This window comes from Oryx dammah, unplaced genomic scaffold (assembly GCF_014754425.2).
Source record: "Oryx dammah isolate SB20612 unplaced genomic scaffold, SCBI_Odam_1.1 HiC_scaffold_16, whole genome shotgun sequence".
Taxonomy (NCBI): domain Eukaryota; kingdom Metazoa; phylum Chordata; class Mammalia; order Artiodactyla; family Bovidae; genus Oryx; species Oryx dammah.
In genome coordinates, this window is record NW_024070200.1 from 13,013,154 (window position 1) to 13,039,643 (window position 26,490).

The following is a 26,490-nucleotide window of genomic DNA, read 5'->3' on the forward strand; positions in this document are numbered from 1 at the left end:
TCCCTCCACCCCCAGTCCTGTGACCTTCTGTCCCCTTGTTTCTTGGCTGAGCGTCTGGGTCTGCTGTTGAGAGCAGAGGAAGTTTCGGGAGAGTGAGGGTCCTTCCCACGGACCCAGAGCCACATAGCCCAGAAAGCCTGACTGTGCAGAAAACAGCTGGGTTTTGGCAGGCTGATTCTGAAAAACAATGCTGATAATTTAAAATCACTATTTCAGAATGGTGTACAGAGGATGAGGAATGTACTATTAGATAAGGGAGGTCACCTGTCTTGTTAAGAGAAGACTCCTTGGAGGACTTGCTCTGAAACACGTCCCCTCCCCTCCTTCCTCTACCTTCTTCTAGTAAAGCTTCCTACCTGGTTCTCGGAGGGTAGGTATACCTGGATATCGATCCCTTCAGCTCCTGGGATGGTTGCCAGGGCTTTGGGATGCTTTGAGTCCTTGGACCAGTTGCCTTGGTTCTCTCCATTGTGCTTTATACACTTTTAGAATTTTCTACGTATGCCTCCAAATGGAAAAGGTTGGTGAGGATTGCTTTAGACTGATGTGTTCTGCAGAGATGTCTAGGATCACTGAGCAGGTTTCCCAGTATTTACCTTTTAAAGTGAAATACATTCACTTATTACTTTTGGTGCTCTGACTTTGGACAAAGTGAAAGCCAACATTAGGACTCTATGGTTCATTAAAGTTGTAGGGCAATTTGATTACATTCAGTGTATTAATATACAAAAAGCTCTTAATGACCCGGATAACCACAATGGTGTGGTCACTCACCTAGAGCCAGACATCCTGGAGTTTGAAGTCAAATGAGTCTTAGGAAGCATTACTATGAACAAATTAGTGGAGATGATGGAGTTCCAGATGAGCTATTTAAAATCCTAAAAGATGATGCTGTTAAAGTGCTGCACTCAATATGTCAGTAAATTTGGAAAACTCATCAGTGGCCACAGGACTGGAAAAGGTCAGTTTTCATTCCAATCCCAAAGAAGGGCAATGCCAAAGAAAGTTCAAACTATTGTACAATTGTGCTTATTTCATATGCTATTAATAACAAGGTTATGCTCAGAATCCTTTGAGCTAGGCTTCAGCGATACATGAATGGAGAACTTCCAGTTATACAAACTGAATTTTGAAGTGGTAGAGGAACCAGGATCAAATTGCCAACATTTGTTGAATCATGGAGAAAACAAGGGAGTTCCAGAAAAACATCTACTTCTGCTTCATTGACTATGCTAAAGCCTTTGACTGTGTGGATCACAACAAATTGTGGAAGATTCTTAAAATGATGGGAATACCAGGCCACCTTACCTGTCTCCTGAGAAACCTGTATGCAGGTCAAGAAGCAACAGTTAAAACTGGAAATGGAACAATGGACTGATTCAAAATTGGGAAAAGGAGTACGACAAGGCTGTATACATTGTCACCATGCTTATTTAACTTATATGCAGAATGCATCATGCGAAATGCCAGGTTGGATGAATCACAAACTGGAATCAAGATTGCTGGGAGAAATATCAACAATCTCAGACATACAGATGGTACCACCCCAATGGCAGAACATTAAGAGAAACTAAAGAGGCTCTTGATGAGTGTGAAAGAGGAGAGTGAAAAAGTTGGCTTGAAACTCAGTATTGAAAAACCAAGATCATGGCATCCGGTCCCATCAATAGAAGGGGAAACAGTAGAAGCAGTCACAGATATTATTTTCTTGGGCTCCAAAATCACTGTGAACAGTGACTGCAGCCATGAAATTAAAAGATGCTTGCTCCTTGGAAGGAAAGCTATGGCAAACCTAGACAGTGTATTAGAAAGCAGAGATATCACTTTGCTAACACAGGTCTGTATAACCAAGGCTATGGTTTTTCATAACTGAGAAGTCCATGAGCAGAATTAGCCCCAGAGATGGCTAGATCCAAGGGCTCATGTGGTATCATATGGACTTGGTTTTTTTTCTCTCCTGGTCTCCTGTCTCCAATACAAAGGCTTCTTCATTCTCGAGGCAGGCTCTCTTAAGATGTGGCCCCTAGCAGCTGCAGGCTTTTCTCTTACCGGGTTACCAACATGAGAGAGATTGCTTCCATCTTTGGAACTCTGGTAAAAGGATGTAGTAGGATTTTATTAGCTAGTTTGGGTCATATGCCCAGTCCTGAGCCTGTTACTGTGACCAGCAACAATTTGGGCTGTGATTTACTGAGCCTACATCACCAGCCCAATGCTGGAGCCAGTACTGGGTTGTAAAGCTGTCTGGAACACTGCCCTAAGGTGAGGAAAGATGGTTTCTCAAAGGAAATTTAGAATACTGTTACCTTGTGAAAGGAGTTTGGATGTTGAGTGGGCAAGAGCTAGGATCTCCTGTCTCCACTGTAAAGGCTTCTTGATTTTCAGGGCAGATTCTGTCTTCCGCATGGAAACAGAGGAAACAGAAGGACCATAGTTTGTTCTGAGTCGACATGATAGATAAAGGAGAATGTGCACCCCCGCTAATTCAGTGTCCATTGTACCTGCACCTTCTGTGACATGGAGGGGTGGTCGCCAATAAAGAAAGAAGTAAGGGGCCTGGAACTGTCCAGACGCTACCCATCTGTCCTCATGTAGCCGGGTATCCACACTGCCCCTCAAAGACAATTAATGCTCTTAGTCATTAAAAATTGCCAGGGAGATAATAATACAAATTCTCTTTTTAGAAATACCAGGCTGTTACAATTTTCTGAGTCAAGGAGAAATGCCTGTTGTCTTGCTCAAATCATTTGTGCTGCTCTTTCTTATCCTGCGCTTAAGAAAAACAAAAAATAAAAAACAGGTATGGCAGATTAGTACTGAGTATAACCATTATCATCACCATAGCACATCAAGGAACCTATGTGTCTCTGATTCCATTTTTATTTTAATGGTGGTGATACGTTAATTCTGGGCTTCCCAGGTGGCACTAGTGGTAAAGAATCCACCTGCCGATGCAGGAGACCCAAGAGACATGGGTTTGATCCCTGGTTCAGGAAGATCCCCTGGAGAAGGGCATGGCAACCCACTCCAGTGTTCTTGCCTGGAGAATCCCATGGACAGAGGAGCCTGGTGGGCTAGAGTCGATAGCGTCACAAAGAGTTGGACACGTCTGAACAGACTTAGCATTCACTAGCACTGATAAGTTTTAATTGTTTGTGTACGTTAATTGCCTCTACTCACATGGACAGAGTTTTTGATTCTTCTTTATCTCCTGGCCCCTTATCATGGTAAATCTTGGGAATGGCCTTGGTTTTCTTAATTATAAAATAAGGATAATGCCTATCTTATGTTTTTCTGTGAGGATTAAAAGAATGTATACAAAGTATGTGATGTTAGAATAAATAAGAAGCGTAGCTCTAGGTAGCCATATATTCCCTAAGACTTGTTTCATTAGAGTAATTAACTTCTGTCCTAAAGAAAAGCCCCATTGATCACTTACAGAGTAAGGATAGCTTCTAAGAGCTTTTGAACTGGAATGATGGTCCAGGGATACACCACTGTCCCATGACTGAGAAAGAAAATCTGAAGCAATTGAATACTGCTTTTCTGGAAAAGGACCTGAGTTACGCTCGGGGCATAGTCCTGAGATGTCAGAAGTAGACTAGAATATTCCCTCCAAGTATTTAATGGAGAAGCATCTATAGGAAGACCTTAGAGCCAGGGCCAGGATATTTGGGCCTGACCCCAGATCTCACTAGCTGTGTGACTTTGAATATGTGTCTTAAGACACATATCCAAGAAGGTATAGGAATTTCAATGTTATACCAGTTTACATACTAATGAGCAGTGATTAAGATTTTCTGTTGATCTTCAATCTCACCAACATTTGGTATGATATACTTCCTAATTTTTTTACCACTCTTGTAGTTGTAAATGGTATTTTTTGTGTTCTAAATTACATTTCCTAGGTTGCTCATGAGCTTAATCATATTTTAATATATTTATTGGCCATTTGTATTTCTTCTTTTGTGTAATTGTCTGATCGTGTATTTTGCCTGTCTTCCAATTGGATTTTTTTTCCTTTTTGTACTTGTGATTTGTATGAATCCGTATATCTAGAAACTTATCCTTTTTTAATTGTATGAGTTGCAATTGACTTCTCCCAATTTATGGCTTATCTTTTCAGTATCTTCATGGAGTTTTTTGAAGAACAGACATTCCCAATTTTAATGTAGTCAAATGTTTTTGTGGAGGCTTGCCTGAAAAATCTTTCCCAACCCTAAGATAAATATGTTTTCTTATATTGTCTTTTGAAAGTTTTAAAGCTTTGCTTTTCACAAATAAACCTTCAATCCATTTGGAACCTACTAGTGTATATGGTGAACAGTATAGATCCAGTTTCCCTTTTCTCCACGTGGACGATCACTGACTACCCCATCGCCCATTACTGAGGAGTGCCTCCCCTCCCCGTTGCTCTGGGGTGCCCCCCACTTGCCTGTCAAATATCTACACTTGTGTTCTTTCTGTGTTCTTGTCACTCTCCTCTGTTGTCAGCTTTTGCACCAGTACCTCTCAGTGTTAATTATTAGAGCTCATAAGTCGTCTTACTATCTAATAAGGCAGGCTCCTTTTTCAGGAGTGTCTGGGATATTCTTAGGTCAAGTGCCTTAAAAAAAACTTTTTGAGACTGTGGTTGTAATTCAGTGAGTTTCTAGATGCATTTGAAGAGAACTGTCATCTTCATTTTACTGTATCTCTTTATCTGTATACGTTAAATCTCTTCCCTTTTTGCATATCTTTTGTCTAGATTGATTTCTTGGAAGTGTACACATATATATATGTGTCTGTATATATATAATACATATTTTTGTTGTTATATTTATGATATCTTAAAAAACTCTGTGTTTCTTTTGTTGCTAGTGTATAGAAATAGTTTATTTTAAAATATTGATCTTATATCTAGATAGTTTGTGAAATTCTCATATTCTTTCCAATACTTTGTAGAATCTTCTGGGTGATTTTGACAACTGCACTATCTATGAAAAATGAGAATTTTGTTTCTTCTCTAATTTTTAATACCTTTTCTTTGTTTTTATGTCTTACGATACCACCTTTAGAATAATATTGGACATAGGTGTTGACAGTGGAATCCTGGTGCCTTTCTGATGGTAAAAGGACTGTGTCTATTGTTTTTCCTCATTAAGAATGTTTTCTTTTCTTTTAAATAATTAATGGTTATTGAATTTTATCAAATGCTTTTTCTACAACTATGAGATAATTATATGCTTTTGAAATCTGCTTTTGTGGGGAATTGCAATGACAGATTTTCTTATTAATCCACCTTTCATTCATTCTTAGTATAACCAACTTTTTCATGATACAGTATAATTTGTTTCAAATAAACTGCTGAATTTGTTTGGCTCATATTTTGTTTAGAATTTTTTCATTACTGTCTATGTATTAAAATGACTTGTATTTCTTTTTTAAAATTACTCTTGCTGTGTTTGATCTTGATAGTGTGATACTCTCTCTTTTCTTTTCTCTGGAAGGCTAGAATGATTCATGGAAAGTTATTGGAATTTTTCTATAAGATCATTGAGGTCTGATTTTATGTGTGTGTGAGGATTTTTAGCTACTGATATAATTTCTTTAACAGTTATAGGACTTTTGGACTTTTTACTCTTTCTTAAGTCAGTTTTGCAAAGTTATGTTTTTCTAAGAATTTGTCTATTTTAAGTTTTCAAATTAATTTGCATGAGCTTTTGCATAGCATTCTTTCTATTTTCTTTTAAATCTCTGCTGAATCTGTTGCTATTCTGTAGTTCTGTTGCTATTTTTCATTCCCAGGATTTTAGTGCTCTTTTAAAAATATACTAAAGTCATATCTATTTTATTAGTCATTTTCGAAGAAACAGTTTTTGGCTTTGTGGATTTTTTTTTACTTTTTGCTTTTTATTTCATTATTTTTCTGCTCTTATCCTTAGTATCTTCTTTCTAATTTTTTAAATATTTCTTTGTTCCCCTTCTAATTTCTTTTGCTGGATACTTAGCTAATTAATTTTAAACCTTCTTTCTTTCCTAACATTTAAGACTATATATTTTTTCTTTGTGTTGTACAAATTTGGATATGTAGTATTTTAATTGCCATTAAGTTCTAGGGATTTTCTGATTTATTGTGACTACTTCTTGTGGTCTATGATTTACTTAGTGATGAGTTTTTAAATTTTACGTATTTATGGGGGTTATCTTTTTTGTTATTGATTTCCACTTAATTGCACTGTCATCGGGGAATATGATTTGTGGGATACTGTGAGATTTGCTCGGAACATGATTTACTCACTTTGTATCCACAGTGCCTTGCCTGATGCCAAGAATGTGGAAGTTGTTTGGTAAATGTTTTCTGATCTAATGAATGACAGATGAATGAATGTCTAGTGACCAGGCTTTAGAGGAATTAGCTCTGTCTACTCAGCCAAGTTGTCCAATCCTGCCAGCTACATCTTATTCCAAAATACCCTTGCAAACGCGCACTAGGAATATAATGGCCCGCCAAAGCTGTCTCCTCTCCTGTTCACACCCTTCCTCCTTTGGCCTCGGAAATAGACACTGAGGGGTGAGAGGTTGCTTGCAAGACTGATAGTGTGAGACCGTCAGACCCGGTCTTCAATGTAATAGAATTAGATAACTGCTTTACACTTATTTCTGGAGAAAAATATTTCTTCTATAATGGTAATAGTCTCTAAAATATGTATGAGTTGGCATTTCTTCCAAAGGAAACTCGTATTTCACTGAATCCCTGAAAGTAGTTAGGCATGATACACCCATTTAAAAAACAGAAACACTGACATAAACCTAGGGAGTGTGAAGCTGGAATATAAAGGAGAAACTAATTAATTAGAAGCTTCTCTGTCTTTTCCTAAGCCCCTGAGAAGGGCCTTCTGAAAATGCCTATTCAACAGGTCTTAAAAGAGTTCCAGAGGGAAATATGAGACCATTCTTCTTTCAGAGTGTATCTCAGGGAAGACGGCAATGTTTATACATTAAAACAGGACTCATATACTGTAACAATACTTGCATCATATTATGATAATGTCCATATACTGTAACAATGGTCATCGGTTCAGTTCAGTTCAGTTCAGTCACTCTGTCGTGTCCGACTCTTTGTGACCCCATGAATCGCAGCACGCCAGGCCTCCCTGTCCATCACCAACTCCCGGAGTTTACCCAAACTCATGTCCATCGAGTCGGTGATGCCATCCAGCCATCTCATCCTCTGTCGTCCCCTTCTCCTCCTGCCCCCAATCCCTCCCAGCATCAGGGTTTTTTTCCAATGAGTCAACTCTTTGCATGAGGTGGCCAAAGTATTGGAGTTTCAGCTTCAACATCAGTCCTTCCAATGAACACCCTGGACTGATCTCCTTTAGGATGGACTGGTTGGATCTCCTTGCAGCCCAAGGGACTCTCAAGAGTCTTCTCCAACACCACAGTTCAAAAGCATCAATTCTTTGGCACTCAGCTTTCTTCGCAGTCCAACTCTCGCATCCATACATGACCACTGGAAAAACCATAGCCTTGACTAGATGGACCTTTGTTGGCAAAGTAATGTCTCTGCTTTTTAATCTGCTATCTAGGTTGGTCATAACTTTTCTTCCAAGAGTAAGTGTCTTTTAATTTCATGGCTGCAATCACCATCTGCAGTGATTTTGGAGCCCAGAAAAATAAAGTCTGACACTGTTTCCACTGTTTCCCCATCTATTTCCCATGAAGTGATGGCACCAGATGCCATGATCTTCATTTTCTGAATGTTGAGTTTTAAGCCAACTTTTTCACTCTCCTCTTTCACTTTCATCAAGAGGCTTTTTAGTTCCTCTTCACTTTCTGCCATAAGGGTGGTGTCATCTGTGTATCTGAGGTTATTGGTATTTCTCCTGGCAATCTTGATTCCAGCTTGTGCTTCTTCCAGCCCAGCGTTTCTCATGATGTACTCTTCATATAAGTTCAATAAGCAGGGTGACAATATACAGCCTTGATGTACTCCTTTTCCTATTTGGAACCAGTCTGTTGTTCCATGTCCAGTTCTAACTGTTGCTTCCTGACCTGTATACAGGTTCTCATGAGGCAGGTCAGGTGGTCTGGTATTCCCATCTCTTGAAGAATTTTCCACAGTTTATTGTGATCCACACAGTCAGAGACTTTGGCATAGTCATACCTGATAACAATGTTTATGTATTATAATAGACACTTGACATGGAGCCAACCAGAAAGTAGAAGTTAACTTTAGTTGTGCTCCCAGGAGTATCAGGTAAGAAGCCCTTCCCCATTTAGGTCTCTCTCTTATCCTGTGTCTTCTCCCAACCTTGTAATAGTCTGTTCTACAAGGTCATGTCCTTTCTTTGTATGCAGAGTCAAATTGTGAGCCCCCAGCCATGTTTATGTCTTTTCCGCTTGTGTCCTCTAGAGGGCCTCCTTAGCCCTGCATAGGTAAGAGGTGTAAAGTGCTTGATGAGAGTAGGGAACTCCTCCGGAGCAGAGAGGATTCAGATGTATCAAACTTTCCAGATAAAGGAGACCCCAGATCTCATTTTTCAGAGGAGGAAAGTCTAGGAAAGACTTGCCTGGGGCCACCATTGAGCTAGTGGAAGGTTCTGGACTAAGATCTGGCTTTCAGTCCTTTGTTTTTTCTCTTCTTTCAGAAGGTGAGCTCCCCTCCCGTCATTTTCCTCCCCTTCTTCCTCCTACTTTTTGACATGAAGCTGGAATAATCAGCCTTGGCTGAGGGCCATTTCTGTGTTGGGCATTGATTTACAGGCTTTACTTATATGGGATCCTCACAAAATACCAGGAGTTGTGCATTGTCACCAACTCCTTTTGCAAATGAGGAAAACCAAGGCTTTTAGGGGCTAAAACAAATCAGCAAAAAACAAGAAAAGACTTGCTTAAAATCACATAGCCATAGGATTTGAAACAGGTCTGACTCCAAAGCCCGTATTCCCACCGACCTCTGTTGCCCTTTGAACCTAGTGCCCAGAAGTGTGAGATGCCCCATGCCCTAGTGCAGATCTCTTTGCCTGTTCCACTCCCCTCCCCTCTATGCCTTCATCATTCTCCCCCTCCATCCTTGTTCTCCTGATTCTCTGCTCCCATCCAAGGATACTCAAGTCTTGATTCCTTTGTGGAGAAGGGAGCTGTGAAGGAGATAGGCAGGGAGGTAAGCTGTGAAGGCTGATAGGCAGGGAGGTAAGCTCGTCAGAAGCACAGGATGCTACTGTCTGCCTCTTCTCTGGGATTTTATTTCAGATCACAGGGCAATTATGTCTTCAGTAGGAATAATCGATAAAATTTAGAGTCGAAGTCAATGAATGATGTTTTGATTTACAGATACTAACTTTATTGGGGATAAAAACACATAACATGAAATTTACCATCTGGACCATTTCTAAGAGTAGAGTTGAATACTGTTAAGGACATTCACATTATTGTGAAATAGATCTCCAGAACTTTGTCATCTTGCAAATCTAGAACTCTGTACCCATCGAAGAGTCACTCCCCTTTTATCCTTCCCCTCAACCCCTGGTAAGCACCATTCTACCTTATGTTTTCTATGAATTTGGCTACTTTTAGATACTTCATATAAGTGGAATCATTAATATTAGTCTTTTTGTGACTGGCTTATTTCGCTTAGTATGATGTCTCACTGGGTTCTTTCATGCTGTTGCATGTCAGAAATTCCTTTCTTTTAAAGGCCAAATACTATTCCACTGTATGTAGAGAACCACATTTTGTTTGTTCATTCGTCCATCGATGGATAGTAGGGTTGCTTCCATCTCTTGGCTATTGTGATTAATGCTGTAACAATCCACCCATGCTGACTACCCATAATATGTCCTGACCCACCCGTACTGACTACCAGAGTACCCTTAGGAGAGAACCCAAACCAGAGAAAGGTGGGATCATGAAAGTCTAATGAAGAAAGTCTTGAAAGAAGAAAGGAAATGATGACTGTGCCAAATGCTGAAGGGAAGTAGTGAAAGATAAAGACTAAATCTTTGGATTTGATCTTGTGAAAATCATTCTTGACCTTGTGGAAATCATTTGTGACCTTGAAGAGAAAGGCTATAGTAAAATCAAAAAGATGGAAATCTGATTATATCAGGTTAGAGAGAGTGGGAGGTGGGAAGGCAGAGCAGTGACTGTGGACAATTACTTCCTGGAAGACTGTGGCAGAGGGACCCAGAGAAATTCGGTGGTCACAGGGGAGTTACATTGGATCATGTGTTTTTGTTAGCATTACCTTCACTACCGCTACTATTAATCAAAACAGCATTTATTACAGACTGAACTGAGCATACTGTTAACCCAACCATTTAGAATCAGTAACTACATTTTGGAGGGTTCATCTTACTGTGTTATTTAAAAAATTCATGTCAAAATGTTCTGATTGAGGCTGACTCAGAGAGCTCATTAAAACATGAAGCTTAATGCTAATTATTGCAGAACCACAAAGGGCTAGGACTTTTGTGGTGTTAATAGGACTTTCGTGGTGTTAACGGAGAACAAATGCAAGTTCCCACATGCAGGAAAGGATGACTATGGCTTTTTTTAAATCCTTCCTCTCACTCCTCCTTTGCCCTCCTTATCATCTCTTCATTTTTTTCATTTTATTTTCCCCTTTCCAGTTCTTTCTGCTTGTCTTCTCTTCCCCCTTCTCCAGCATCCTTGGCTTGGTACACAATCATTTCACAAATGGGCTCCTATCTTCCCTGCCCTCCCCTGCATTCACCCATATGTGTTTGCTTGTAGTAACTGCTCTTGGCTGTCTAAATGTTCTGTGGCTCCTATGCCTCAGTGCCTTTGCACATGCCATTCTTTTGGCTTACTTGAGAAACAAATTAAGTTACAGTAACAAAGAGACTTTCAACACACTGGTTTAGATAGGAGAGAATTAAAATTCTCTCTCATAGTACAGTCCAGAGGCACGCAGTTCAGGGCTAGAGGCTGGCTAGACCAAGCTCAATGTGTGACTTTCACCTCTGGATCCAAAATAGCTGCTCCAGCTCTTGCCATCACACCTGCATCCCAGCCAGAGGGAGGAGAGAGGTGACAAGGGAACCACACATTTGTTCTTTTAAAGCATGACCCAGAAGTTGTTATATATTATTTTTACTTATATCCCTGTGGCCAGAGTTTCATCACATAGCCACATATCACTGTGAAGGAAAATGAAAAATGCAGTCTTTAGTTGGTAGCATGGGTATCGGAAGACTATGTCCAATTGGAGTAGCCTCTGCCACATCGTCCATCTAGATTCACCCCATTGTCCTATTCCAGGAATCCATCCCCTATTCCAAGACATCTCTTCCTCCCGGAAGTGCCCACATTCTTTTCTCCAGCACAGCGCTTACCATACTGAATTGGGATTATCTGGTCTCTTATCCGTTGCCTGCTAGACTGTAAACAGACATGGCCCATGTGTCATTTATCTTTGACTCCCTAGTACCTACAGCATTGTTGGCTCATGGTGAATGTCTGTTGCATAAATGAATCCTGAATGGCTGTATTTCAGGCCCTGGGTCTTTGGTGCTGTGCTCCTGATGGTTGGAGGGAGGGCTAGACTTGTTGGCAGGTCACCTACTTGATTGCCCTCAAATATTGCTCCTTCACCTCCCTGCCTTCTGAAGAAGAGAAATCCAGACATCTGCTAGTGACCCCAGAGGGGGAATGGAAGAGAGCAGCCCCTACTCCATCAGCTAGGTAAACACACAATCCTGGGAAGTATTTAATCAGTTCAAATATTTATTTTAGGTTTAAGTGATACAATCCAAGGCTTACCAAGTCCAAAGGGTTGTGTGGAGCAGGTGTGGCTGTTGCAGTCCTGTGCCGTTTGGGGTGGGGCTCTCCCTTCGAGACCCTCAGGACAAGCAACCCCTCAGTCACCAGACAGACTCTGTCTCTTTCTGGCATCCTCTCCCCTAACCTCAGAGTCCCTCTGTGCCTTTGACCTCTTTCTCCCATCCTATGGGGTTTCATCTCCTCTTGAGTTGTAGCCTCAACAGTTATTCTCTGATGTGCTGAGGTCATCGGCTGGAGATGAGGAACAGGGAACTTTGGACCACAGCAGAGTAGGGAGTGGGCAGCAGGAGAGGAGACCATCAGAGGGGGTGATCTCAGGATGAAAGAAAAGTGAAAGTGTTAGTCCCTCAGTCATGTCTGTTGCTGCTGCTGCTGCTGCTAAGTCACTTCAGTCGTGTTCGACTCTGTGCGACCCCATAGACGGCAGCCCACCAGGCTCCCCCGTCCCTGGGATTCTCCAGGCAAGAACACTGGAGTGGGTTGCCATTTCCTTCTCCAATGCATGAAAGTGAAAAGTGAAAGTGAAGTCGCTCAGTCGTGTCCGACCCTTTGCGAGCCCCTGGACTGCAGCCTACCCAGGCTCCTCCGTCCATGGGATTTTCCAGGGAAGAGTACTGGAGTGGGGTGCCGTCGCCTTCTCCACAGTCATGTCTGACTCTTATGTTACCCCATGGACTGTAGCCCGTCAGGCTCCTCTGTCCATGGAATTATCCAGGCCAGAATACTGGAGTGGGTTACCATGCCCTCCTCCAAGGGATCTTCTAGACCCAGGGATTGAACCCAGGTCTCCTGCATTGCAGGCAGATTCTTTACCTTCTGAATCACCAGGGAAGTCTCAGGAGGGAATATCTATATCCGTAATCACCTACTGGCCTGCTGCTTGTAACTTCTGTCGAAAGAGCCATCTGTTTCTCCCCTCTCTTGTCTTAGGGCTCCGGGAATGGGTGTATATGGAGGAAGCATTCCCCTATGTCGCTGTCCGGGTCAAAGCCTGCCCTCACCTCCCAGGTGTGGGACACTCACTGTTGTGTGTTCCCATAGTCTTCCTCGGTGCACTCCTCATTTCTGTTCACCACCTGTCTTCCCCACTGACCTACAGGTCCTCTGAGGCCCCATTTCCAAGACAGGGAAGCACAGCCAGGCCAATGGCATACACACGGGCATGCTGGTTAGTTAGTGATGGCGTCAGAGGTGGTAGCAGAGTCTCTGATCCCCTGTGTGGGGAGGCCTATGCAGATTCCTTTCTTGTGCTCTGGGAGGGATTGGCAGGGAGTGTTGGATCCTGACAACAGGATGATTGATTTCTTGGGGTGAATTTGCACACCTGGGTATTCTCACAGCCGGCACCAGACTGAGGGTCTGCAAAGTGGATTGGGTTTCCTGGTTGTGCCCTACAAGTTCCTTGCTGGTGCCCATTTTCAGGCCAGGAAAAGGTGTATCTTTTCTCTCCTCTGATGTCCCTCCCTTCTGTGAATGTTGAGAATAAACTTTTTGCTTGTCTAGGTTGTCTGGCTCTTTAGGAGGAAAGAGGAAATATAACTCAGTCCATCAAGCCAAGTACATGGTGTGTCAAAGCCTTTGGAAGTTGGTTGTTCAGTCACTAAGTCATGTCCGACTCTGCGACTCCATGGACTGCAGCCTTCCAGGCTTTCCTGTCCTTCACTATCTCCTAGAGTATGCTCAAACTCCTGTCCATCGAGTCGGTGATGCCATTCAACCATCTCATCCTCTGTCAACCCCTTCTCTTCCTGCCTTCAGTCTTTCCCAGCAACAGGGTCTTTTCCAATGAGTCAGCTCTTTGCATCAGGTGACCAAAATATCAGAGCTTCAGCATCAGTCCTTCCAATGAGTGTTCAGGGCTGATTTTCTTTAGGATTGACTGGTTTGATCTCCTTGAAGTTCAAGGGACTCTCAAGAGTCTTCTCTAGCACCACAATTTGAAAGTAGACACTTTCAAATCAGCCCTCGGTGAAGACTGGACAGGGGTTAGGACACATCTTGGGCGGGAGCCTGAGGTCTGCTGGGCAAGCACAGTCCCCAGATGTCCTCTATCTGCTGAGGATACAAATGTGAATAAGACCCACTTTTTGTTTTCAAGAAACTCACAGTTTAGTGGAAGGAGATGGAGCCCTGCACAGCTAATTATATAATATGGTGTGAGATGCTGTAAAACCTGATGTGCTTAATTACATCACATCACATAGTGTGCTTTGCCAAGATGTAAAAAGAAAGCTGTGAAGTTTCTAAGGAGGCGAAATACGGTGTTGAGTAGTAGGGGCCACACATTCCTGTGTCTTGGATGGTTCAGGAGGTTGCGTTTTACTTGCTTTCAAGGGGAGAGGCTGGAGGCCAGCAGACTAGTATGGAGTTATTCCAGTCATTGAGAGAAAAGACAGTGAGGCCTTGGAATTTTAGGGTATAAGGGATGGTAAGAAAGAATTTGCAAGATTTCCAAAAGGAGAACTGTGTGAGAGTCCTGGGTGGGGGAAAGGATTTAAGGAAGTATGAGCTTTTTAGCCTGGGGTTCTGCAAAACAGAGAGGAGGGTGTGGGGATCAGGGATAATGAGATCCCAGCCTGGGGCCCTGTGGATGATGTTGAGCTGAGGGTGTGGGGGAGGAATAGCTCAGAAGGAACCGGGAGATGGAGCCTATGGGGAGATGCAGTGGAGATGACACAATTTAAGAGCTGAAGTATTTACAGACTGTGTTCCTGAACAAGGGATGGTCTGCACTGAAGGAAAAATCCTGTCTTTTCTCCTAATTGAAATCTTTTGCACTTTTTGTCATCACTTTGGGGGCAGTATTTCTAAGAACTTAGTTAAGATTCAGGGAACTGAGTTAACTCTTAGGAAATCAAAACACCACCAGCAAATTGAAAGGAGGAGAACCTTTTGTAGGTACACAGTACTCACAACCACTGCAGGTGGATGTGAGTAATAGCTGTTGTTTGTACCCCCAGGAAAGCATTTTTAGACTGTGGTTTTGACTGTGTTGAGAACTTTTTAAATAAGGCTCTAAAAATCACAATACTGTTATAACTAACAGGTTTGATCTTAGAGAAGAATCTGGCTAGGGATTGCCAGTTTGATTTTTGAACACTTAATTCCCTCCCAGACTCTTTTGAACAGCTTCTTAGACTCTGAGCAGGTTGCGTGGATACAGAACCAAACACCGCTCTCCATAATCCAGCACCTTGCCTTGTGGAGTGAGGTCCTGGAGCCAGCGGCACTGGCGTCGCCTGGGAGCTCATTAGAAATGCAGAGTCGACCAAATCGGAGCCTGCGTTTCAACAAGGTCCTCACTGACTCATGTGCACATTAAAGTTTAAGAAGTTTTAGTCTGGCACGGCAAGCTCCAGATATGGTTTTACATTGGAATAATTTAGGTCACTCTAAAAAGTTTTTCAAGCATCCACCCCAGACTTTCTGTGTTAGCCTGGGAATTCTCTTGGGCAGCTAGGTTTGCGAACCACTGACTTGTACAGTTGCAAAAATCCTTCTCTGTTGATGGACAAATGGCAAGAATTTTGGCAAATGGAAATCTAGTTTGAGCTCCATGTTTGTTTGCTTTATAATCACAATAATAGCTAAAGTCTTGTGCCCTTTTGAAAAATACCATTGTCTACATTGTCAATAAGCAGCCTTGTCCCCTTACTCTCAGGACAATTTTTAAGTCTAGTAAAATAAATTTATTCACATTGTTTTGTGTAATGTGCTCCCAAGTATGAAATATTTTTCATTGCTGTAAGTTTATAATTTTTTTAAATCTTCAGGTAATTAATGATTTGGGGAATACCTAGATTCTTAGAGAACGTAAATCTGAAGAATGCTAATGATAATGTTATCATAAAGAATCTTACAGTATATTTCTACAAAATACTTTAAAGTCATTAATAAATACATTAAGTAATTAACTCTACAGTGAAGAGACCTCTCAGGACTATTGGTGCATGATACTCAAGAAGGAACATATGTGTCCCTTCCTCACTCTCACCCCCATGCCTGAACCTGCAGTGATCATTCACACGTTGTCAAAACTTGAATGAGCTTAGCCAATTCACTGCCCAGTTTGAGAGCAGCTAAAGTCAGCTGATGTTTACCAAGCACTCTGGATGAAAAAAATTAACCAAGAACCAAACAATGTGATCCCCATTAGTTGCATAGTTTGTTTCTGTAGAAGGCTAGAAGGGCCTTTTAGAGCTCTCCTCCACGCTTTTGCTTTATGGATAGAAAGGTAGAATCCACGGAGAAGTTGGAAACTTCAGCCCAGCTGGTTTCATCCAAGAGGATTTTTTGTTGTTTGGAAAATGGACCACATATTTGTTGCTTAATTAGAGGCATGAAACGAGCAGGCTTTGTGTTCTAAGCTTAATATCAAGCATTGGGAAGAGTGCTGTAAACACAGAAAGAGCTGGCTTCTGATGACTGCCCCAGACCCATAAGACACATGGAATGCAGATGTCCTGGGAATTCAACAAGAGAGTTCTCAAACGCTGAGATCTTTAATTAAGCAGGTGTTTGGGAAGTTGATCCTGTGTAGCTTCCAGCCTTGGCTGAGCTCGTCTCGCTGAAAAATGGCCCCAATCCAGCCCAGCAGCAGGCCTGAAACTGGCTTCAATTGGAGGCATTGGAATGTGCCATTTTTATTTTCTTCTTTCTTATCAACCCCCATTAGCTTGAGCAAGGAAGGAACAAAAACGGGCTGGGAAAACATGTTGTTTCACTGGGTAAAAATTTACTACCAAGGAAATGATTTGGCCGTGTCCAAAAAAGGACTCATGGAGGCCTCTGGAAAGGTGCAGTCTTCCAAACGTTGGACACTTTCTCCTGGTGTCACCCAGTGAGAATGTTTCCCTTTGGCTGATGGCCATTCTCACACAAGAACCGAGACGCTCGGCCGAGGGTGTGTACACAGGCTCACAAAGTCAGCCCTGCCTTAATCACAGTACTGGAGAAGAGAAAACATAGCAAGAGGGAAGAATCATGGTGTTAAGGTATTTGGCTGTGGACTTCAGTGAGACACACGCACCGTTAGGCTTTCAGACATCCTCAGTTACAGAATCGTGGATGGTTGGCGGCTGTGGTTGATTGAACCATCAGCTAACTGTTTCTCACAGCCCACCGAGGACAAAGCCTGCAGCCGGCAGAAGACAAGCTTCTTCCATCTTTACAACTCTTAGAAACAGCAGCTCACTAAGGAAGGAAACTAAAACTTCCCAAGTACCTCCTGTGCGCCAGGTAGCGGCAATAGCACCTGCAAACACAATTATTTGTGAACTCTTCTAGCAGTTGAGGAGGCAGGCTGTTGCAGCTCTGTTTTGCAGAGCATCTGAGCATCCCTCAGATTAATCAACTTGTCGGTAATATTCAGTTCTTAAGTGCAAGAACTGGATTCACACCCAGCTCTGCCTGCCCTCAACATTTTTTTTTTTTTTTAACCCAGTAGCACTTTCTGGGGAGGTCTCAGACCTTTGGTCTTTTTTTCCTCTTCAGCTTTGGTACGGGCAGCATGACTTAGGAAATCTTTTCCCTGTGGGCATGGGGGAACCATTAGTTTTTGTTTTGGTTTGCTTTGTTTTATGGTTTTCAAGGGACATTTATTTCAATGAGAATTTGTGTTGTGAGAACAGTTTATCTATTTTCTCTTGAACTTTTAGGAATAAATGCTGAAATGTAAATAGTGAAGTCGCTCAGTCATGTCCAACTCTTTGTGACCCCATGGACTGTAGCCTACCATGCTCCTCTGTCCATGGGATTTTCCAGGCAAAAGTACTGGAGTGGGATGCCATTTCATTCTCCAGGAGATCTTCCCGACCCAGGGATCAAACCCAGGTCTCCCACATTGTAGGCAGATGCTTTACCATCTGCACCACCGGGGAAGTGTAGGTATATAATATGGGCATTCAAATATAATAAATACCTGGCTTATGTATGTATATTATTTGTATTCAAACATGTTTATGCATGGGCTTCCCTGGTGGGGATAAAAAGAATCTGCCTACAATACAGGAGACACAGGTCAGGAAGATCCCTGGAGGAGGAAATGGCAACCCACTCCAGTATTCTTGCCTGGAGAACCCCATGGACAGAGAAGCCTACTGGGCTACAGTCCATGGAGTTGCAAAGAGTCGGACACGACTGAGCAACTAAGCACACACACGTTTTTGCATGTTTATAGGGGTATGTTGTCCATTTTACCTGCCTGTAGAGATTTTTATATAATAAACTGTGAGTTAACCCTAAGATTATACTTGGAACCATTAGTTTTATAGGGAATGGGAAAGCGGGTTGTATGCTGAGAACTAACTCACTCCCAGGGAAGGGTGTATAAGAGGCATAAAGCCACAGCATGATAGTCAGGATGTCAGAACTCCATCTGACAAGGCGGGGGGACCTGTCTATTGCTACTTGCTTCTATCACAGACTCCGGCTCCAAGGGCTAAACCTTCCAGCAGCTTTGTAGACTCTGGCCTTTTCCCATGCTGTCCCTTGAGTCCGCCTGGAAGATTCTAATTTTATATTTTTTGTTGAAGTATAGTTGATTTACAATGTTGTGTCAATCTCTGCTGTACAGCCAAGTGACTCAGCTCTGCACATATAGACATTCTTTATTCATGTTCTTTTCTACTGTGATTTGTCAGCATAGTTCCCTGTGCTGTAGAGTAGAACCTTGTTGTTCATCCATTCTGTATATAATAGTTTACACCTGCTAACCCCAACCTCCCCCTCCATCCTTCCCCCATTTCCCATCCCCATTGGCAACCACCAGTCTGTTCTATGTGTCCTTGATTTTCTTTCTATTTCATAGATAAGATCATCTGTGTCATACTTTAGATTCCACACGTAAGTGATATCATATGGTATTTGTCTTTCTCTTTCTGAACTTACTTTGCTTAGTACTAAATACAATAATCTCTAGGTCCATCCATGTTACTGCAAATGGCATTATTCCATTCTTTTTATGGCCAAGTAGTATTCCATCGTTTGTATCACATCGTATGTACGAATCACATCTTCTTTGTCCGTTCATCTGTCAGTGGACATTTACGTTGTTTCCATGTCTTGGCTATTGTGAATAGTGCTGCTATGAACTAGGGGGTGCATGATCTTTTCAAATTATAGTTTTGTCCAGGTATATGCTCCGGAGTGCGATTGCTGGATTATATGGAAATCCTATTTTTAGTTTTCTGAGGAACTCCGCACTGTTTTCCATAATGGCTTCACCAACTTACATTCCCACCAGCAATGTAGGAGGGCCCCTTTTTCTCCACACCCTTGCCAGCATTTATTTCTAGGCTTTTTAATGATGGCCATTCTGATTGGTATGAGGTGGTACCTCATTGCAGTTTTAATTTTCATTTCTCTAATAATTGTGCTATTGAGCATCTCTTCATGTGCCTAATGGCCACTTGTATGTTCTGTTCAGAGAAATGTTTCTTAAGGTCTCAGCCTAGAAGATTCTGTTCTTTTATTGTCCTGGTTTGTTGGGCAGATGTATCCTGATATCTTGAGGCCAATTTCTCCATCTGGTACCCCCTGTGAGATCTTGCTGCCTTAGTGCACCAGCTGGGGACATGGGACACAGCTATGGATATGACCTCCTGAATGAGTATGTCTGACACGTGGGCCGCTGTACCAAGGCCGGGAGCTCACTTCTGCCTCCTGGAAGTGGGTCAAGGAGATGAGGTTGACTGCTTTGAGAACTTTTCTAAGTGAGCAGTTGTTGTTTGAGATTGCTGTTCTTTTAAAATCATTTTTATATGCATTTATTTGGGGGCCTCCTAGGCAGCAGCAGCAGGTGCTACTAGTGGTAAAGAACCTGTCTGCCAATGCAGGAGGTGTAAGTGACACAGGTTCGAATCCTGGGTCTGGAAGATCCCCTAGAGGAGGGCATGGCAACCCACTCCAGTGTCGTTGCCTTTAGAATCCCATGGACAGAGGAGCCTGGCGGGGGTGGGGGGGGGGCTATGGACAATAAGGTCACAAACAGTCAGACATGACTGAAGTGACTTAACACGCATGCACGTGTATTTATTTATTTTATTATTTTTTGGGTGCCAGGTCTTAGTTGCAACACATAAGATATTCAGTCTTTGGTGAGGCCTAAGATTTTCTTTTTAGTTGCCGCATGTGAGATCTTTTAGTCTTGGCAGGTGGATTCTTAGCTGCAGCATGCAGGATCTAGTTTCCTGGCTAGGGATTGAACCAGGGCCCCCTGTATTGGGAGTGCAGAGTCTTAGCCACAGGACCACCAGGGAAGTCCCGAGAATGTTGTAATTAAAGGCCACCCTGGGGAGGTCTGTAGGAAAGGGCAACAGCTCAGAGCTGCAATGGGCAGCAGGGTTGTGCTGCTCAACACGGAGAATGATTTCTCCCTGGGCAGGTGCAGTGCTGGGCTGTGACCTGGTTCTGGAGGTATCAGGGAGCTCTGTCCTCCAGTTACCAGGGTGCTGGTCGCCTGGACAGTGGGTAGATATTGTCCCGCTGGAGGAGAGATGAGCCACAGCTGCTGTGCTGGAGTCCTCGAAGGGCCCAGGCAGCTGCCCCGGACTACAGCCCCAGGAGAGACACTGTGGGAGTCACATGGTTGGAGGGACTGTGCTCCCCACTGGCTTTCTCAGCAGCCTGAAGATTTGGGAGTATACACACACACACACACACAGCCACAGTAGAACAGAAAGGATTAATAGATGAGTGAGGGCATGAATGATTGAATGAACCCAGCACCCTCTTCTCTAAAGGGATGTTTCCTAAACATTACACAGAAAAGGAAAGGGGTAACCAGCACAATTTACATCTGAGGATAATGGCACTTACTTAGGTTGCCCTAACTTGTACTTTTCCACTGGTGCAGAAAAGGCCCCTTTCCAAAGAATGTCCTTGGGAGTGGTTCGACATATTTTTTCCCTTCTGTTATTTAAGTTAAAGGTATTTAATGTAAGCAATTCAGCTGTGAGCTGGAATGTGTGATGAGTCTTTTCACCTCGTGCGGAACCCAAGGCGTGAACATTCTCAGTTCCAGCCCCTCAGGTGTGCAAGCTGATGGGGGTTTTCGGTGGGGGTGGTTGTTTTTAAAGTCTACACACTTGTCAGCAAGTTGGCTGGAAAAACTTGTCTGGGGACTCAAAGGCCTTAATGTGTGTTGCCCATGTGTTCATTCATTCATTCATTGAACATTTATATGGACCCGAGGTGGGGACTTCCCAGGTGGCTTAAGTGATAAAGAACCCGCCTGCCAATGCAGGAGACGCAAGCTGGAGACATGGGTTCCATCCTGTGGGACGATCCCTTGGAGGAGGAAGATCCCCTGGAGGGAAGATCCTTTGGAGGAGAAAGATCCCCTGGAGGGACAATCCCTTGGAGGAGGAAATGGCAACCCACTCCAGTATTCTTGCCTGGAAAACCAATGGACAAGAGGAGCCTGGTGGGCTACAGTCCACGGGGTCACAAAGAATCAGACACGATTCAACACATACATGGACCCAAGTTAAACCAGGTACATTTGGAGGATGTAAAGATGGGACATACTTCCCCCCAGAGACTCCCAGACTTATTGAGTTCTCAGAACATATTTAGATTGACCATCCGTTCAACGTCAATCAATTGACAATGAATTCAACCCGTGAAAGTCATCCAATCAGTCAATTCAAGTAGTTTTTTGAATGTCCATCAATAGATATGCAGTATAACTGAGTTAATTCTTTAACTGAGTAAAAATGGTGGATTAAAAAAAAATAAACCTTAGAGATTTTATTTCTGGATGACTTGAATTATTCGTATGTGCCTACACATTGAGGCCTCCCATGCTCCTCTGAGCCCAGTCTGGGCCTCTACCAGTTTGGTGGCTGTCTATCAGGTTACTGGGAGCGCGTCGTCTCCATGCAGGTTACACAGCATAGAGCCCTGGGAACTTGCTGTCGCCAGGGCTCTCTGACTGCTCTGCTACTCCTTCACCCTCCGTTCCCCTCGAAGCAGGATAAAGAGCACACATTCCTAAGGCAGAGTTGTTCCCAGGGTACAATTGTCATCCATCACTTCCCGCCGGAAAGATGTAAATATGTGCTGGCTGATAGTGGCGTTATTTATTATCCTAGGCTTCGATACGGATTTGAGCAGGAGCGGCTGCTGGCCAAGCATTATTTGTGGGTTCCCCTGGGAGGCTCTGCTGGGTGGGGAGAGCTGGGGCTGGAGGCGATACCCGGGGCAAAGGCAGGAACTCTTGCAGCTGAGAATGGCCCTGGGTCTTTGCCATCAAGGCTGTACATCGTTGGGGTGCAGCAGAAGTGGCTGCCACCCTGGAAGTAGGTTCTTGGAGGTTGTCCATGTAGAGAAGGTTGGAGCCTGGTTCCATGTGATGTCCAGACTCTGGTCATTGGGGCTGGGGTGGGAATTGACCAGCGTCCTTGGTGTCGACTGATGAGGCACATGGTGGTAGATTGTGGTGGGTGGTGTCCTTGGACCCAGGAGACCATCACTTACCTGGCTGAATGTTTGTTTCACTGCATCAGTTGTGCTCGCTTCCTGAGTTACCTATGGAGCTAACACTTTGGAATCCTCGGGGCCCCCAACGCTGCCCCCTGCCCCCAGTCTGCCATCTACAATGTTAAGAGGCAGACAGTTTCCCAGGTGGGGCAGGAAAAGGCAGCAAAAGCTCAGCCCTCTCTCCTCTGCTTGACCTGCCAGGGCCCGGCAGCATGAGCCCCGTCATCCCTGGACAGAGGGGGCTGGGAGGCAGGGAGGCCTGGACTCCGCTCTGGGCTCGATGCTATAGCATGTTCGGCACTGTTTTCCCATCTGTAAAATGGGAATCACGAGCCCACTGCCTGGGGCGACTGGGAGAGGAAAATGAGGAGCCAGGTGCACGGCTCAGTCCCAGTGAAGTGCAGCTTTTAATGCTCCTGGGTTGGCCAAAATGTTTGTTTGGGTTTTCAGCAGCCGTTATGGCAAAACCCTAACAAACTTTCTGTCAACTTGGTATTCCTGATGGTGCGATGGTCCATTCTGGAGGGGTAGGGTGTAGATGAGCAAACCCTGATGAGAGGCCAAAGGGCAGGAGCCCTACTAAGGGTGCAGGCAGGTGGAAGTGGGAGTGAACGGGAGAGGCAGGGCCAGGCCAGATGAATTAAGGGCGCTGGGTGAATCCCCATGGAGTTTTGTCAAAGTGAGGGCGTGGTGTCAGGAGCACCCATTACAGGACTCCCTAAGGTGCAGGGTGGGGAGAAAAGAAAGCAGGATTCGTTTTAGCTGAAACAGTTCTGAGTACTGTGTACACCAGATGAGAAACGCGGCCATAATACAGCTTGATCTCTGCGCTTTGACGGTCCCAGTGAAGGAGAAGGGGCTGACTTGGCACAAGTACCTGCCCGGCAGCAGACAGATGGGCATGTGTAACGACAGCATGGGGAAACCCAATCTGAGCAGAGGGCAGCAGGAGGTGAGCCCCAGAGCTCTGGAGTGGAGGAGGGAAGGCTGGAGGGCTCCTAGAAGCTTCCTGAAGATGCAGGGGCCTCAAATTAAAAGATTTTCATGCGTGGATGCAGTCAAATGACTCGCAAGCTTCCTCTAGCGAGGGATGTTTCTCTTCCTTCCGTTATTGTTCTCAGAATTGTTTGTCATGGCTCTGTGCACCCAGAAGGTACACAACAGACCTGTTTATATGTGAATGGATAAGCCTAATACAAAATACATTTCTAAATCAAGTAATGGTTGTCATCAAGGTGAACTTGCTTTCAGAGAATGTTGGACAGGATGGCAGGACAGTGCTTAAGGACGTGTGTTTTCTTTTTGGCCATTTCCCTTGTAGATTTTCCAGGGAGCAGATTAGCTCTGCCCCCTCCAGAAAAGCCAGGGTCTCCTAGTGGTACCTGTTAGGGAGGTGATGTTATCCAGGGACATAATCAACTGCCTCCCAGCCAGACAAGCAAGCAGTTAGCCCCTCTGATGGCTCCAAAGGCTCTAAACAGATGTAGGTGACATTTTTTGGAATATGTCTGTGTTACAGATGTGGATGAGTGTGCAACGGATTCCCACCAGTGTAACCCTACCCAGATTTGCATCAACACCGAAGGAGGCTACACCTGTTCCTGCACGGATGGCTACTGGCTGCTCGAAGGCCAGTGCTTAGGTAATAGAGAAACTCTTGAAAGTGAACGATTTCCTGGGGGTATTGTGAATTGTGGTCATGGCTGGGTGGCCTAAGGGCAATGGGCTTTTCTTTGGGGCTGGGGGTGGCGGAAGACTGTTGAGCTTACATGGAGCACCACCCTTTAAGATCACTTGTCACCGTCACCGCATCATGGCATGTCACCACCAGGGATTTCTTTCCCCCACTTTCTTATTTTGGGGCTTCTCTGATGGCTCCGTTGGTAAAGAATCTGCCTACAATGCAGGAGACTCCAGTTTGATTCCTGGGTCAGGAAGATCCACTGGAGAAGGGATAGGCTACCCACTCCAGTATTCCCTCATGGCTAAGCTGGTAAAAAAAATCTGCCTGCAATGCGGGAGACCTGGGTTCGATCCCTGGGTTGGGAAGATCCCCTAGAGAAGGGAAAGGCTACCCACTCCAGTACTCTGGCCTGGAGAATTCCATGGACTGTACAGTCCACGGGGTCGCAAAGAGTCGGACACGACTGAGCCACTTTCACTTTCTCTTATTTTTATTATAATGGTGGTGGTTTACTCACTAAGTTGTAGCTCTTGCAACCCAATGGACTGTGGCCTTCTAGGTTCCTCTGTTCATGGGATTTCCCAGGCAAGAATATTGGAGTGGGTTGCCATTTCCTTCTCCAGGGGATCTTCCTAACCCACAGATCGGATCTGCATCTCCTGTACTGCAGGTAGATTCTTTACCACTGAACCACTAAAACATGTTTTTGTCCAGTCCCAAATGCAGACAAGCTTGCAGCAGCCTGGCTCCCTGCTGTTAACAGTTGGGATCGATCCATCATGGCTGCAGCTGCTTACCCTGCTTTTCAGGCCCTGAGCCTTGCGGTCCTCCTCCCTTTCACTGCCCTGTTTATATAGAGTCTAATAAAGACTCTGCCAGGATAGGAAGGTGCTTTTCAGGCCTTCATCACTGCCTCTCTATCATCAGAATTTTTTAATGTAATTTTTAAAGGTTCATATTTGGTCTTACCTAGACCTTTTTTCTGCCTTTGGAAATTTATAACAGAGGCAGGAAGCGGTAGAGGTGTGGGTTGCTGCTGCTGCTAAGTTGCTTCAGTTGTGTCTGACTCTGTGTGACCCCATAGCCGGCAGCCCACCAGGCTCCCCAGTCCCTGGGATTCTCCAGGCAAGAACACTGGAGTGGGTTGCCATTTCCTCCTCCAATGCATGAAAGTGAAAAATGAAAGGGAAGTTGCTCAGTCGTGTCCAACTCTTCACGACCCCATGGACTGCAGCCTACCAGGCTCCTCCACCCATGGGATTTTCCAGGCAAGAGTACTGGAGTGGGTGCCATTGCCTTCTGTCCCTAATTAGAAATCCTACGGAAAGAAGGGAGTGCTCGCTTTGTCACAGAAATGTCCCAGGTTTCAAATGTGAATCAGGGGATTCAGATCTAACATCATCTCCTTCCAATACCCCACAATATCCCCCACCCTATGCCCACCCCTCTAGCTCTGGTCTTTTTTAAGAAGTCAGTCAGCACCTATTGAGAATTTTCTCCCTTGCAGTTGACATCGGCTATATGATCCCTCTGTTTATTTTTTCTGGAGGGTTATTTTCCTTTCTTCCCCTCTAGTCTTTGGTTTAGCCAAGTGAATGCATTCATAGCAATCTCTAGTTGTCATTGCAATTTCTCTTTCTAGGGTGTGATTTCTTTCCTGTTTCTTGGAAAAGCCCTTCTAGTTTAAAGTCTCAAGACACTGTTCTGTTGCCTGAAAGTCAGTCCTGGAGGTGCTAAGAAATAAATCCAAACAACATCATGGAAACAAACAGACAAAAAGATTCTTTTTTCCCATTTTCTCTTGATTGAGACTGTGTTGAGGTCTCCTGTAGAGCCCTGCCCAAAGAGGCCTGACAAGCCAGCTTGGACCTCACTTGGTTCTCCTTTCCAGGCAGCGAAGAGCTGGCTGCGCATGGGCATATGTGAATATGATGATTGCTTTGCATTTTAACCAACCTCAGCTATTATGGAAAATCTGAGGCCACTGATTTGAACATAAGCAGATCAGTGTGAGTTATTTGTATGGGAACTCAATGTGTAGCATTTCAGAGCTGGAAGGGATGTTATATATTATGTCATCCACCTTTTATAGAGTTGGAAACTGAGACTCATAGAGGAGGGACATGTTGGACAGTTAGTTGGGTCTAAAATCTGTGTCCTGTTTTTCAGTCCAATTTTTTCCACCACAAGGGGGTGCTAGAGAAGACCAGGTGACCCAGACACGCAGGCCAGATTGCAGAGACCTTGGGACCAAGAAATCCCTCCCCGTCTGAGTGGGGACAGTAACTGGGACATTCCTCCCCCAGGAGGGTTGTTCTTATTCACAGAGCATGAAGCTTTAGGAAGGATGCTCCTGGAGGCCTAATTGGTGCTACACGCAGAGTCTGCTTATAATTGACATCCAAAGTGAGGACCTTTCCCCAGTATGACTAAACTTGTGCCTTCTCCTGGCCAAACTCTTCTTTTGCTTTCAAAGTGCAAGTTCCATAGCCATCCACCACCCTTTCTGCATGACTTTGGAGGCATTGCCTTTG

General features: G+C 44.1%; 1 protein-coding gene across 3 annotated transcripts in view; it reads left to right on the forward strand.

The window, feature by feature from the left end:
• FBLN5 (fibulin 5) overlaps positions 1–26,490 on the forward strand; it is an 87,151-nt gene that overhangs the window by 33,097 nt on the left and 27,564 nt on the right. For all 3 annotated transcript variants that reach the window (XM_040256629.1, XM_040256630.1, XM_040256628.1), the window contains one exon: positions 23,792–23,914. In XM_040256629.1, the coding sequence (XP_040112563.1) occupies positions 23,792–23,914 (123 nt within the window). The remainder of the gene's footprint in view (positions 1–23,791; positions 23,915–26,490) is intronic.